Raw genomic sequence first — 13127 nt, forward strand, 5'->3', positions numbered from 1 at the left:
TTGACCTGTTGTAAATAGCAGACCCTTCTCTGTGTATGTAGAATTTTGTTATTTTTAAAGGACAATTCCGACCACCTCTCCAGAACCTGGGACTTGAAGTTCCAGGCCCGCTCAGTCAGTCAGCTGCCGTACCGGCCCCCACTTGGCCACTGATTGGCTAAGAGGGCCTGGAACTTCCTGTCACCAGGTGCCCTCTCAAACCAGAAAGCGGCCAAGGATCGGAGCAGTGGTCCCTGAGAGATAAGTACACGTTATTTCTTTCAGCCTCCCCGGCACCTTTACAAAAAAATTGCGCAGCCAGGAATTGCCCTTTAAAGTTTCTATAATCCATGGATGATCTGAGTCTAGCTTGTACATAAATCAGGAAATATTTCACTTTTGTATAGCATCATGTCTGGTGAAGGGAGCTAGACTCCTAAAAGCTTACAATCAAATATACTCAGTTAGCCTATGAAGAATATCAACGTATTTATTCACTTTTCTCTTGGACAAGCCAGAAAGCTACTATAACAAGTTCTTTTGGTTTAAGGGTCTGTTCACACATACAGTATCAGAGCAGATTTCATGTCTTTATTGTTTATAACACCTTGGTAGCTAAATGGTTAACTTTTACAAGGCTATATATGTATTCTTTTAGCAGAATGAAAATCTGCTGCGAGAATGGAGTGTCATAGACTTTAAGGGTGCGTTCACACCTACAGGATCTGCAGCAGATCTTTTATCATTTATACTCACCTGGGTCCAGGCGTCTTCTCTTTCTCTCTTATGGCCGCACTGCAGCGGTCACTAGAAGCTGCTCTACCCTTGTGACGTCAGTGGAGCGCTGAAACCGGAGGCAAAGAACTGCCTCTTGTGACCGCTGTGGCCACAAGAGTGACTGACAGGGAGGGAGCCAATAGCTCCCTCTCGGTCAGTGCTGCTGCACAGTAACTATGAGCGCTCATTACGAGCGCTCATAGGTTACTGTGCAGAGCGCAGCTCAGTTTACAGGTATACTGAGCTGCAGCAGGGGTCTGGACAGCTGGCCTCCATGGTCCGCCAGTTGAGGACCCCTGCACTAGATTATATACACCTGGTAGAGAATGGGGCTATGACATTAAGCATGACATGGCACCACATGATTGGTCAATTTTTAAATTTCACAGTGCTTATTGGCCGGGGTGTCTGGCTCCATGTTTCATTGACCATGAACCTCCATGAAAGTGTGGGGATCCACCCTCTTACATATGTAAAAGATCAGACAAAAAAAACCCACAACCATAAGGTAGGTCAATGCTTGGCAATGTTTAGGAGCCTCATAGAGAATGAGTGTCAGGCAGCCACACATGGGCAGAGCACTCTATTTATTCTGGGGCGCATTTCACCTCCATGCCTGTGACCAGTGGGGGTCCCGGCAGTGAACTATCGGGGCCAAGTTAATTCAGTGGACAGCCTTTTTTTTTTAATATACTGCTACCCGCCCATATAAAACAATAAACATGTTATCCTTACATGTCAGTGCTCCCTCTGTGTCCTTTTCTGGTGTCACTGGTATGCCCCTCTGAGTGCAGAGCCTCCACTCCCGAGATGAACTCATCTCGGGAGTGACAGTCTGCTCAGCCAATTACTGGCAGCGACGCTGTCCCGCCTCAGTCAGTGATTGGCTGAGATAGTCTTGGTAGTGGAAGCTCTGCACTCAGCAGAGGACACTGGCAACACCAGAGGAGGACACCAAGGGAGCGCTGACAGGTAAGGATAACGTTTTATATGGATGGGTAGCAGTGTATTAATAAAAGGCTGACTGCCAGACACTTTAACCATTTTTGAGCTGTAAATCGCTAAAAATAGATAAATAAATAAACAAAGTAATCTCTTCAGCCAATAACACTGTATGTGAACATGGCCTTGATAAATTAATTTAGCAGTAGGTGCATTATTCTCTTTGGATGATGTTAGTTTCATGTACAAGTATGTACATGTATGAGTTTTTATTTTTGCTAGTTTATCAAACAAGAAAGAAAGATAAAAATGTCTACGGTAGTCAAAAAGTTAAAAACAAGCAGTCATCAATGTGATGTAATATTATTTTCTAACAGCAGGTGGCGCCAGATAACAGAAGAAAGAAGGGGAATTACGTTTAATATGCGAGCCGCTGTCGTGTCGTCACTTCCGGTGCGCCGCTGATGTGGTGTGGTTCTCGCGTAGGGTCGCTGTCAGAGCTCCTACAATGGTGAGATGCGAATGAATGTTTAGTGGATGTGTATACTGTGTGACCCGCGGCTGGGGCTTCGGCTGTGGGGGGAATATAAGTCTCAGCATGTGCCGATAAAGCCGACTGTTACCCATATGATGAAGTCCTGCATATGATGAAGTCTGCTGTGTGTGTCGCCATATCTCATGCGTGCCGCCTATAGCCCCCTAGAGTGAGCTGTGACAATACCCATCGTGCTCCTCTGTTACAGCGTTACCCAACCTGTGGCTCTGCAGTTGTTGCACAACCCCAGCTTCCATCATGCAGTGACAGGACATGGTGGGAGTTGTAGTTTTACAGCAGCTGGAGAGCCACTGCTCAGGGAACACCTGTCTAATAGGACATGTCTGACTGCTACAAGGGGAAACCTCACAGCCAGCACAGGTATCAGCTATGGCTGCAGGGTTTACAGTGGAGGACGTGGATATAGCTGTTTTTACACTGTTCGCCCTGGGGTAGAACTGACATGTTATATATATGTTCCTCAAGTTGTTATGATTACAATGAGATATAACATGTATAACTTATATTGTATCTGATGGCCTGTAAAAAATTCAAACCATTGTTAACAAATATACGTTCCTTAAAATTGCTCTATTCCCAGGCTTCTAGCGCTTTTATCCTTTGGTCTATGGGGCTGTGTGAGGTGTCATTTTTTTGCGCCATGATCTGTACTTTCTATCGGTACCTTGATTGCGCATATACGACTTTTTGATCGCTTTTTATTACAATTTTTCTGGATTTGATGCGACCAAAAATGAGCAATTTTGCACTTTGTGATTTGTTTGCGCTTACGCTGTTTACTGTGCGAGATCAGGAGCATGATAAATTAATAGTTTGGGCGGTTTACGCACGCGGCGATACGAAACATGTTTATTTTTATTTATAACATGGAAAAAGGGGGGTGATTCAAACTTTTATTAGGGGAGGGGATTTTTTATTTACAATTTTTTTTTTTTCTTTTACACTTATACTAAAAGTCCCCCTGGGGGACTTCTAGTATAAGCACACTGATCTCTCATTGAGATCTATGCTGTATAGTTATACAGTATGAAATAGGCACTGGATTGCTTCCAGCTGCTGCAGCCGGAAGCAATCGAGCGCTGGGCCCGGGATCAGAGCCATTACGGCGCAGACCCCGGCTCAAGCCGGACGTGTGGACGTCCCGCAGGAGCGATCCACCCTACTAGACACCAGGGATGGGCTGCATAAGGTAATCGGATGTAGCTATCAACTTTGATAGCTGCATCCGATTACTTAATTAGCGGGCACAGCGATCGGGCCGTGCCTGCTAATAGCCGCTGTCCCGGGCTACATGTGGCACCCAAGACCGTGGCGGTTAAGAGCACGGCCTCGCTCTGAACACCCGTAGGCGGCCCAGGACGTACCTATACGCCTAGGGGTTAAAGGAGGAGTTCGGTGAAATTTTTTATTAGTATTGCCCCCCCAAAAGTTATACAAATAACCAATATACACTTACTACGGCAAATGCTTATAAAGTGCTTTTTTTCCCTGCACTTACTACTTCATCAAGGCTTCACTTCCTGGATAAAATGGTGATGTCACTTTCTGGATAAAATGGTGATGTCACGACCCGACTCCCAGAGCTGTGCGGGCTGTGGCTGCTGGAGAGGATGATGGCAGAGGCACACTGAGGGACACAGGGCACTGGAGGGATACTGAACATCCCTCTGCCATCATCTTCTCCAGCAGGCACAGCCCGCACAGCTCTGGGAGTTGGGTCGTGACATCACCATTTTATCCAGGAAGTGAAGCCTTGATGCAGTAGTAAGTGCAGGGAAATAGCACTTTATAAGCATTTCCCCTAATAAGTGTATATTGGTAATTTGTATAAATTTTCTTTAATAAACATTTTCGCCGGACTTCTTCTTTTAACTTTCCCCAGTGCATTGTAAGGTGTAAGAAAGGGGTGACTTTTCATCTGCCAAGAAGTTCTGCAACCGTATATTGTGTTCACATGAGTCTTTACAAGTAGAGACTGAAATGTCACACAGGCATGTTGAATGTTTTGATTGGTTAGATCTGGTTGTTCAGGCACTTCCTAATTGTTAGGACAAGCCAGGGGAAATGTGGCTGAATGCTTACCTCCTCGTCACTCAGCTTTTTCTGCAGGAGATGGGCTTTATAGATGTACAGTGGAGACCATCCCCTTCACTGAGCTGGGGAGTGCACAGCACAGCTGCCTGCTTCACACGACTTGTTCTAGTGGTTGATGGGGGACTGAACACCCTGACCCCGGCCAATTAATATGACATTTAAAAAGCTTTGTTCATGTGGCAGGGGCTCGTACCTGTTTGTGAAAACCTTTCACATCATAGAGACATGACAAAAGATTTGATCGGTCCGGGTCTGAGTGTTTAAACCTGTACTGATCGGGGAGAGGATGCGCTGCATCGCGGTCTACTCCTGCTCTGTGTTAGAAAAAAAGAGTCAGACTCGCGTCTATAGAGCTTGGCTCTTTTTTTTCTTTTCTTTTTTTCAGAGTGTGGAGTGCGTCCTCTCCTCGCTCTATCTACCGATTGGTACAGTTCTCAACACTCAGACCCGGACTGATCAAAACGTTTAACATGTCTCTGTTAAACGACAGGTACACTTTAAAGTGGAACTATTAGCAGGTTAGAAGAATCCAACGCTGAGGAAGCAGGTATGTGTCTTACCTTCCTCTTCTGCACTGTTCTGGTGGAGTTAGTCATTTGCTCCATGGTCCGGTGAGACCATTAGTAGCACTGAGGCACCTTTTAGGAGCAGTGCCAATCTGCCCCTTGACGGCCTGCTGGTTTCTATTTATAATGGAGTGGGCCGGATCGGTGCTATGGATGCGAGATCCCACCTCTGCCACTGACTGGCTGAGCGGACTTAAAACGTCACATCTCAAGCCTGCGTCAGAGACCAGGAAGCAGCTGGCCAGCGCAGACTGGAGGGGCGCGATCTGGGATCCGGCGCTGGAACTGGGGAGGTAAGGGGACGTTGTTACCCTCATCCACCTCCTCCCAGGCCATAGGCGAAACAGCCCCCCATCCCGGAGTACCCCTTTAGGTTACAAACCCACTTGGCGGATCTGCAGTCTCCATGCTGCGTTTTTGCAGCGAGACTCGCTGCAGATCCCGGCCCTATGCTTTTAATGGCAGACAAACACGCAGCAGGGATGTACATCCCTGCTGCGAGTTTGTCTGCAGCCCACCCCATTAACCCCCCGGCCGCCGGAGCTGATACTTCACCTGATCCCGGCTCCGGCGGTTCCCGATGTCTTCAGCAAGCCGGAGCGGGGACCAGGTGAAGTATATGCTCCAGCCAGCCGCCCGCAGCCCCGATCGCCCCCTCCTCAGCCCCGGCCGCCCGATCGCCCCCCCGCAGCCCCGGCCGCCCGATTTCCCCCCCCCCCAACCCCCCCAAGCGCCGATCGCTTAATCGGGGGGGGACGTGCGATCGGTGCTGCGGGGGGGCGTGCGATCGGTGCTGCGGGGGAGGGGGGGGCGATCGGGCGGCCGGGGCTGCGGGGGGGGGGGGGGGGGCGATCGGGCGGCCGGGGCTGCGGGGGGGGGGGGGGGGGGCGATCGGGGCTGCCGGCAGCTGGCTGGAGCATATACTTCACCTGGTCCCCGCTCCGGCTTGCTGAAGACATCGGGAACCGCCGGAGCCGGGATCAGGTGAAGTATCAGCTCCGGCGGCCTGGGGGTTAATGGGGAGGGCTGCAGACAAACTCGCAGCAGGGATGTACATCCCTGCTGCGTGTTTGTCTGCCATTAAAAGCATAGGGCCGGGATCTGCAGCGAGTCTCGCTGCAAAAACGCAGCATGGAGACTCGCTGCAGACCCGCCAAGTGGGTTTGTAACCTAATTGCAGATTCAATTTCACTACAGATGTGGATTTCTATCCACAACAAATGGTTGAATTATCTGCAGGGCAGATTTTTACCACTCACCTTGTTAGTTTGAAGAGTAAATAAAACTTCTGGCTGGATGGGAGATTGTGTGTTTAGATGGCTTATTTTCAGGACAGACACCCCCATGGTTAAGATCAGGTGTAACCAATGTTGTCATGAATAACTGTACTGTTCTCATCATTAGGCAGCATACATTATAACACGTGTATGTCATAACTAAGATTTCCTAACCTTATTTTTTTATTCTCATTGACAGGCTCGTAATGCAGAGAAAGCCATGTAAGTATCTTTACTGTTTATAACATCTTCTGCAATGTAGATGTTGGTGGGTTACGTGTCTCTGATTTGGGCTCCATGCCTCAATACATTACCAGTATGAATGTTGTAATTCTGGGTAATATTTAACATTACAGGGAGTTTTGAAGTTGTTCTTGTACCCACTGAATGGGATCTAGAGCACTTATCTGTCATGTGCTAAAATTAGGCTCCGTTCCTCTCTTTGAGATCCCAATTTGGCTGAAACCAATTTGTTCACAAATAGCCATGCAGTGTTGCTGGGATTATCAGCATCCTTGTGGGGCTGTGGTTTATGGCCATGTTTGTGCATATGAGGGAATGTGGTCTGCCCTGTAATGGAGAATTTTCCCGGCATGATATTCATGCCTGGAGTGGTGAAACTTTGAATCTCCATATAAGATATAAGCAGTTTCCCTGCTCCCGACATGATATTGATACATCAAGCTGCTCAGGGAAACTTATGTACATGTGTTTGTGGTTTTAGGCACACACAAAATCCTTTTCTAGAAAAATATAATCTGTACTCATTTGTTGCTATGCACATAGGCTTCACTTTTGTGCTGCTCCTTGTGGTTATACTTTTATTTACATAACCAATAGTACAACAATGATGCCAAGTTGTTTCTGTTTAAGAGGGTCAAAAGCCAAATGTTTATTTGTAATGTTGAAATGTTACCAATATTTACATTAATATATATATTTTTTTTCTTTGTTTTTTTTTTATTTTTTTCTAGGACGGCTTTGGCGAGATTTCGCCAAGCCCAGCTTGAAGAAGGGAAAGTTAAGGTAAGGCTCTGGAACTGTTTCTTTCACTAAAAGTAGTTTAAGTTTCTGACAGGACTCCACAGCTGTAACTTCTGTAGGATTAGTTAGAATACCTGTTGTTATGATTTCTCCCCCAATCGCTGTGCAGTCACTCCTACTGTTGAAAGTTCAAGTAACTATGAACACAATCACACGGCATGAATAGGAGTGAAAAGGCTGCCGATGCGCACAGTAGCCTTTTCATTGGCTGGATCACATCACATGGCTTCCAGCTTGCTCAGCCAATCCGGGGTGGGGGGGGAGAGAGGCGCTCCAGTTTGGTGACTAACACACATTACGAAGCTATATAACTTTGTAATGAGTGTTAGGGGGAAAAAAAAAACGTGGGAGTCGGGTTGTGACATCACCATTTTATCCAGGAAGTGAAGCCTTGATGCAGTAGTAAGTGCAGGGAAAAAAGCATTTCCCGTAATAAGTGTATATTAGGGATTTGTATAACTTTTGGGGGGCAATACAATACTTTAATAAAAATTTTCGACGGACTTCTCCTTTAATTCATGACTGAGGGTCTGTGGTCTGTCCTGGGTCATCGACTTCCTGTGAACTAGGAGATGACATCACCTATCCTGTCATCTCTGGCAGCTCCAAGACTCATCTACATCTCCTGCTGTCTCTATCATATCAGGATATATACCATAACATAGCGCTTATGAATGTCAGCTAGGGATGGTCCAAATATTCTGAGGTTCGGGTTCGTAAGAACCTGAACGCTCGGCATGAGATTCCCGCTGTCTGCCTGCTCCATGCAGTGGGTGGATACAGTGGGAGGACCGCCTGCAAAACTGGGATACAGGCTATGGCTGTATCCCAGTTTTCCAGGCGGTCCTCCCGCTGTATCCACCCCCTCCACGGAGGCGCCAGGCAGCGGGAATCATTGCAGAGAGTTCGGGTTTGTACGAACCCGACCCGAAGCAGGTTTGGACCATCCCTAATGTCAGCATTTTGTGCCAGGTGATAGGTTTGTTACGGAATCTGCAGTGATGAGACTCCACCCCCTCTCTCAGCAAAGCCAGAGGATTCATGGGAAATCTAGGCAGCATTGGGACCTCCTTTCTGTGGCGAATCTGGACTCAAAATAGCTGTATGTGCTATACCCTGCCCCTTATCTGTCACCAGCCAAACATTTTTTTACAGGATTTGTACAAGTCTATAAAATGGATATACATTTTACTGACAGAGCCTTTACTCTCAAAACAGAGTTGTAAATATTATTAATATAATCTTTTTCCTCAAATAGGAAAGGAGACCATTTCTTGCCTCTGAATGTCATGAGTTGCCAAAAGCAGAGAAGTGGAGAAGACAGGTATGTGATCTGTTTTATTATATGGTCAGAAGATAAACTTTCTAGAGAGTAGAGTGTATTTTACTGTCCCAGTAACATATAAAGTGCATTATGATTGTGCTCTGTGTTTAGCAAAGTGATGCACTAGTAACCAGCAGTGGCGGATTATAATATAGGCGGTTTGGGCGGCCGCCCGGGGCCCGAGGCTCCGGGGGGCCCATGCCACGCCGCCCACATTATAATCCGCTACTGCGGGTGACTCTCTTGTGACCGCAAGCATTATTTCATCCATCTGTCCCCCGGCTGATGAGCGGCTGCCGAAGGTGTCCCGTCCTATCCCCGGCAGCGCGCGCATCAGTGAGCTCCCCGTGCGCCTGTGGCTATGACTTCCGGCGCACGGGGAGCTCTCTGATGCGCGAGCTGCCGGGGATAGGACGGGACACCCCCGGCAGCCGCGCATCAGACGGGGACAGACCAGGAGGCTCGACGGGGGAACGGATGGCAGGTGAGTACTGTTGTGTTTTTTTTTTTTTTTTGTTGTGTGTTATCTGCGGGGGGGGGGGGGGGGGCAGCAATGAGGGGGACCATCTATAAAGGGGGGCAGCAATGAGGGGGACCATCTATAAGGGGGGGCAGCAATGAGGGGGACCATCTATAAGGGGGGGCAGCAATGAGGGGGACCATCTATAAGGGGGGGGCAGCAATGAGGGGGACCATCTATAAGGGGGGGGCAGCAATGAGGGGGACCATCTATAAGGGGGGGGCAGCAATGAGGGGGACCATCTATAAAGGGGGGGGCAGCAATGAGGGGGACCATCTATAAGGGGGGGGCAGCAATGAGGGGGACCATCTATAAGGGGGGGCAGCAATGAGGGGGACCATCTATAAGGGGGGGCAGCAATTAGGGGGACCATCTATAAGGGGGGGCAGCAATGAGGGGGACCATCTATAAAGGGGGGGCAGCAATGAGGGGGACCATCTATAAGGGGGGGCAGCAATGAGGGGGGGCAGCAATGAGGAGGACCATCTATAAGGGGGGTTGGGCAGCGATGAGGGGGACCATCTATAAGGGGGGGGCAGCAATGAGGGGGACCATCTATAAGGGGGGGCAGCAATGAGGGGGACCATCTATAAGGGGGGGCAGCAATGAGGGGGACCATCTATAAGGGGGGGCAGCAATGAGGGGGACCATCTATAAGGGGGGCAGCAATGAGGGGGACCATCTATAAAGGGGGGCAGCAATGAGGGGGACCATCTATAAAGGGAGGGCAGCAATGAGGGGGACCATCTTTAAGAGGGAAGAGGGGGCCAGCAATGAGGGGGACCATCTATAAAGGGGGGGATAGGGAAGAGGGGGCCAGCAATGAGGGGGACCATCTATAAAGGGGGGGAGAGGGAAGAGGGGGCCAGCAATGAGGGGGACTATCTATAAGGGGGGGGGGAGGGAAGAGGGGGACCATCTATAAGGGGGGGAAGAGGGAAGAGGGCGACCATCTATAAGGGGGGGGAGAGGGAAGAGGGGGACCATCTATAAGGGGGGGGGGGAGGGAAGAGGGGGACCATCTATAAGGGGGGAAGAGGGGGCCAGCTGACATCCTCTGTGCTGCTGTAACCTCCCCTATAGATCAGCACCCTCCTCTCCTGACATCCTCTGTGCTGCTGTGACCCTGTGACCTCCCCTATAAGATCAGCGCCCTCCTCTCCTGACATCCTCTGTGCTGCTGTGACCCTGTGACCTCCCCTATAAGATCAGCCCTCTCCTCTCCTGACAACCTCTGTGCTGCTGTGACCTGGGGGGGAGGGGGGGCAACAGAAGGAAACCAGGTGGCAATATGTTTATTGGGGGCAGTGGAGGTGGGGTGGACAATGCTTACTGGGGGTAGCAGCAAGGGACCAAACATTATGTTTATTGGGGCCAGCAGGGAGGGGAGGCAGGCAGTGTTTATTGGGGACAGCGTGGGGGGGGGGGGGGGGGGGGGGTCAGTAGCGGATTAAAATTTGGGCAGATTGACCGGGAGGGGGACCAGGTTGGGTTGACAGCCCGGGGCCCAGGGTACATTTAATCCGCCACTGGTAACCAGGGATGTTACACTGGCAAACTGTGCAGAAGCTGGCAGTATGATCAGTAGATAATTCTGTTCCTGAATCCTCCAAACATTCTTCAGCTTTAACAAATAGCGATCATTTTATCAAACACCACAATATTAAATCAGACAAAGCGGCACTATCAGCAGGATCTTCCCAGAGAACCTGCTGATATGCCACAGTAGCTGTGTATGTCAGTAGTACATAGCCATTACTTTAAGCCCTGTCCTCCCCTGCATTGATTGTAAAATCACTAAATGCTCTTATGCAAATTACTAGAAAAAGAGCATTCAGGGCGTTGCTTGGGGCCGGAGAGTCTCTCCCGTCCTGCCTATCCTGCCCGTCCATGCATATTTATAACTGCATAGTGGGCTCTATACACTGCGGCTGCACAGGGAAGCAGTCCCGCTGGAGACGGGCTGCTTCCCACGCATGCATGAACCCCGGGGAGGAGAGGGCTTAAAGTAATGGCGATATACTACTGACATACCCAACTACTGCAGCATATCAGCAGGTTCTCTGGGAAGAACCTGCTGATAGTGCCGCTTTAAGCCTGTACTGTTTTACACTCATACATCTTTTCTATGAAAGATTGGGCATGTGGCCAACTGAACATATTATGTAAAATGTAACCTTTCAGCAGCTTAAGGGGTAAAAATAAATTAAAGTACTCATCCCCGTGCCCCCTCAGCGCTGCCATACCGATCTCTGACAGTCGCCAGCTTCTTGCAGCTCCTACTGCCGCAACATCTGATGGATTGGTTGCATGCTTGACCTGTCAATGAATGCAATGATGTCCCGCCCCAGTATCTAATTGGCTGTATAGGCAATATATCAGCCGGGTACATGACATTGCAATGGTAGGAGCTGCAGGAGGCCGTTGGCTATCAGGGATTGGTAAGGCAGTGCTGCATGGGCTTAGATACTTTTTTTTTATTATATTCTCCCACCCCTACTGCCTGCTTGTGATTTTTTTTATTTTTATTTTCGTGGGACTTTTCCTTTAATTATAAAAAACCTCCACAGTCTATTTCAGCATTGAGATATTAGATGCCTTGTTAAGAAGAGGACCCCAAGGGGTGATTTCACGTTCACCACTTTTAGTAAAGAAGCCTAGTGGCTGTGAAAGGGGGATAGGCATGTGCAAGTGGGCAAGGAGGTGGTGAATAGAGGAGATGGACTGGCTAATTCTCGGGCTCTTTCCTTGCTGAGGAACAACACCTGGGCATTTGAGCATCATATATATTGACAAGAAGACTTATATCTCAGCATTTTCCGGGTACAATACCTAGGGTTTCATTGGTCATTTTATTATACAGCGCTTGAAAAGTTATGCTAATCCTTTTAATTTACTTTTCTTTTATTAGATCATTGGTGAGATTTCAAAGAAAGTGGCACAGATTCAGAATGGTAAGATTGTGATATATCCTAATGATTGTTCTTATACATTAAAGAGGTTGGCCACCCTCTGGAGAACAACTGTGGGATTACAGCATCAGCATACATTTACAGGGTTAGGGTCCTATTCCACGGGCCGAGGAGGGCCCGATCAATGATGTAAACGAGCGCTGAACTGCTAGATCGCTGCTCGTTTACTGGGCCTATTCCACGGCCCGTTGATTGTAGAGCGAGGGCTGCAGGGACATCGTTACCGATGTCCTTGCAGCATCGTACATTACCTGCAGGGCTTCTCCTCCGCGTTGTCTTCGTCCCCGGGTCCCACACGCTCTATCTTCAGAATGGCCTGTCAGCTGACAGGCCACTCAGCCAATCACAGGCCGCAGCGGTCCCGGCCTGTGATTGGCTGAGCACTCCGTCAGCTGACAGGCCATTCTGAAGATAGAGCGTGCGGGACCCGGGGACGAAGACAGCGCACAGGAGAAGCCCTGCAGGTAATGTATGATGCTGCTGCTTGTCAAATCGTCGGTCGCCCGCCGCGCATCGCTACGGTTGAATAGCGGTGCGGTGGGCGACCGACGATGGGTGGGGGAACGATGATTTTACGTCTGGCCCTAAATGAACGATCGTCGGCTGATCTTTCTCTCTATTCCACTGAACGATAATCGTCCGAATCGGGCCAAATGGGTCCGATTCGGCCGATTATCGTTACTGTGGAATAGGGCCCTTAAAGTATTGTTACCAAGTGCAGCCTTGTGAAGCTCTGGAAAACTTTTTTCATTTTTAAAGTGGTTTTTAGACTATTAATTCTTAGGATGAGACATTGTATAATATTTGCTACACGTAATTAAGTATTGGAGGTATTAAATTGAGGTATTAAATTTTAAAATATCTCATAACATCGGTTCTTAATGTGTCAAATATTAGCGTCTTCATATTAAATACCTATATCTTTCTGTTTAGCCGGTCTTGGCGAATTCAGAATTCGCGACTTGAATGATGAAATAAACAAGCTTATCCGAGAAAAGGGTCACTGGGAGGTCCGAATAAAAGAGCTGGGTGGTCCTGATTATGGGGTAAGTAAAACTGGGCATACACAAGGTTTT

The 13127-nt window shown here is 48.6% G+C and overlaps 1 protein-coding gene across 1 annotated transcript in view; it reads left to right on the top strand.

Moving 5' to 3' along the window:
• The first annotated feature begins 2125 nt into the window (after nt 1-2125).
• Nucleotides 2126-13127, top strand: part of LOC138789950 (pre-mRNA-splicing factor ISY1 homolog) — a 29118-nt gene continuing 18116 nt past the window's right edge. The window contains exons 1-6 of the mRNA XM_069968828.1: nt 2126-2209; nt 6391-6413; nt 7166-7217; nt 8494-8559; nt 11991-12033; nt 12985-13097. Of these exons, the coding sequence (XP_069824929.1) occupies nt 2207-2209; nt 6391-6413; nt 7166-7217; nt 8494-8559; nt 11991-12033; nt 12985-13097 (300 nt within the window). The 5' untranslated portion in view covers nt 2126-2206. The remainder of the gene's footprint in view (nt 2210-6390; nt 6414-7165; nt 7218-8493; nt 8560-11990; nt 12034-12984; nt 13098-13127) is intronic.

Source organism: Dendropsophus ebraccatus, chromosome 4 (assembly GCF_027789765.1).
Source record: "Dendropsophus ebraccatus isolate aDenEbr1 chromosome 4, aDenEbr1.pat, whole genome shotgun sequence".
Taxonomy (NCBI): Eukaryota; Metazoa; Chordata; class Amphibia; order Anura; family Hylidae; genus Dendropsophus; species Dendropsophus ebraccatus.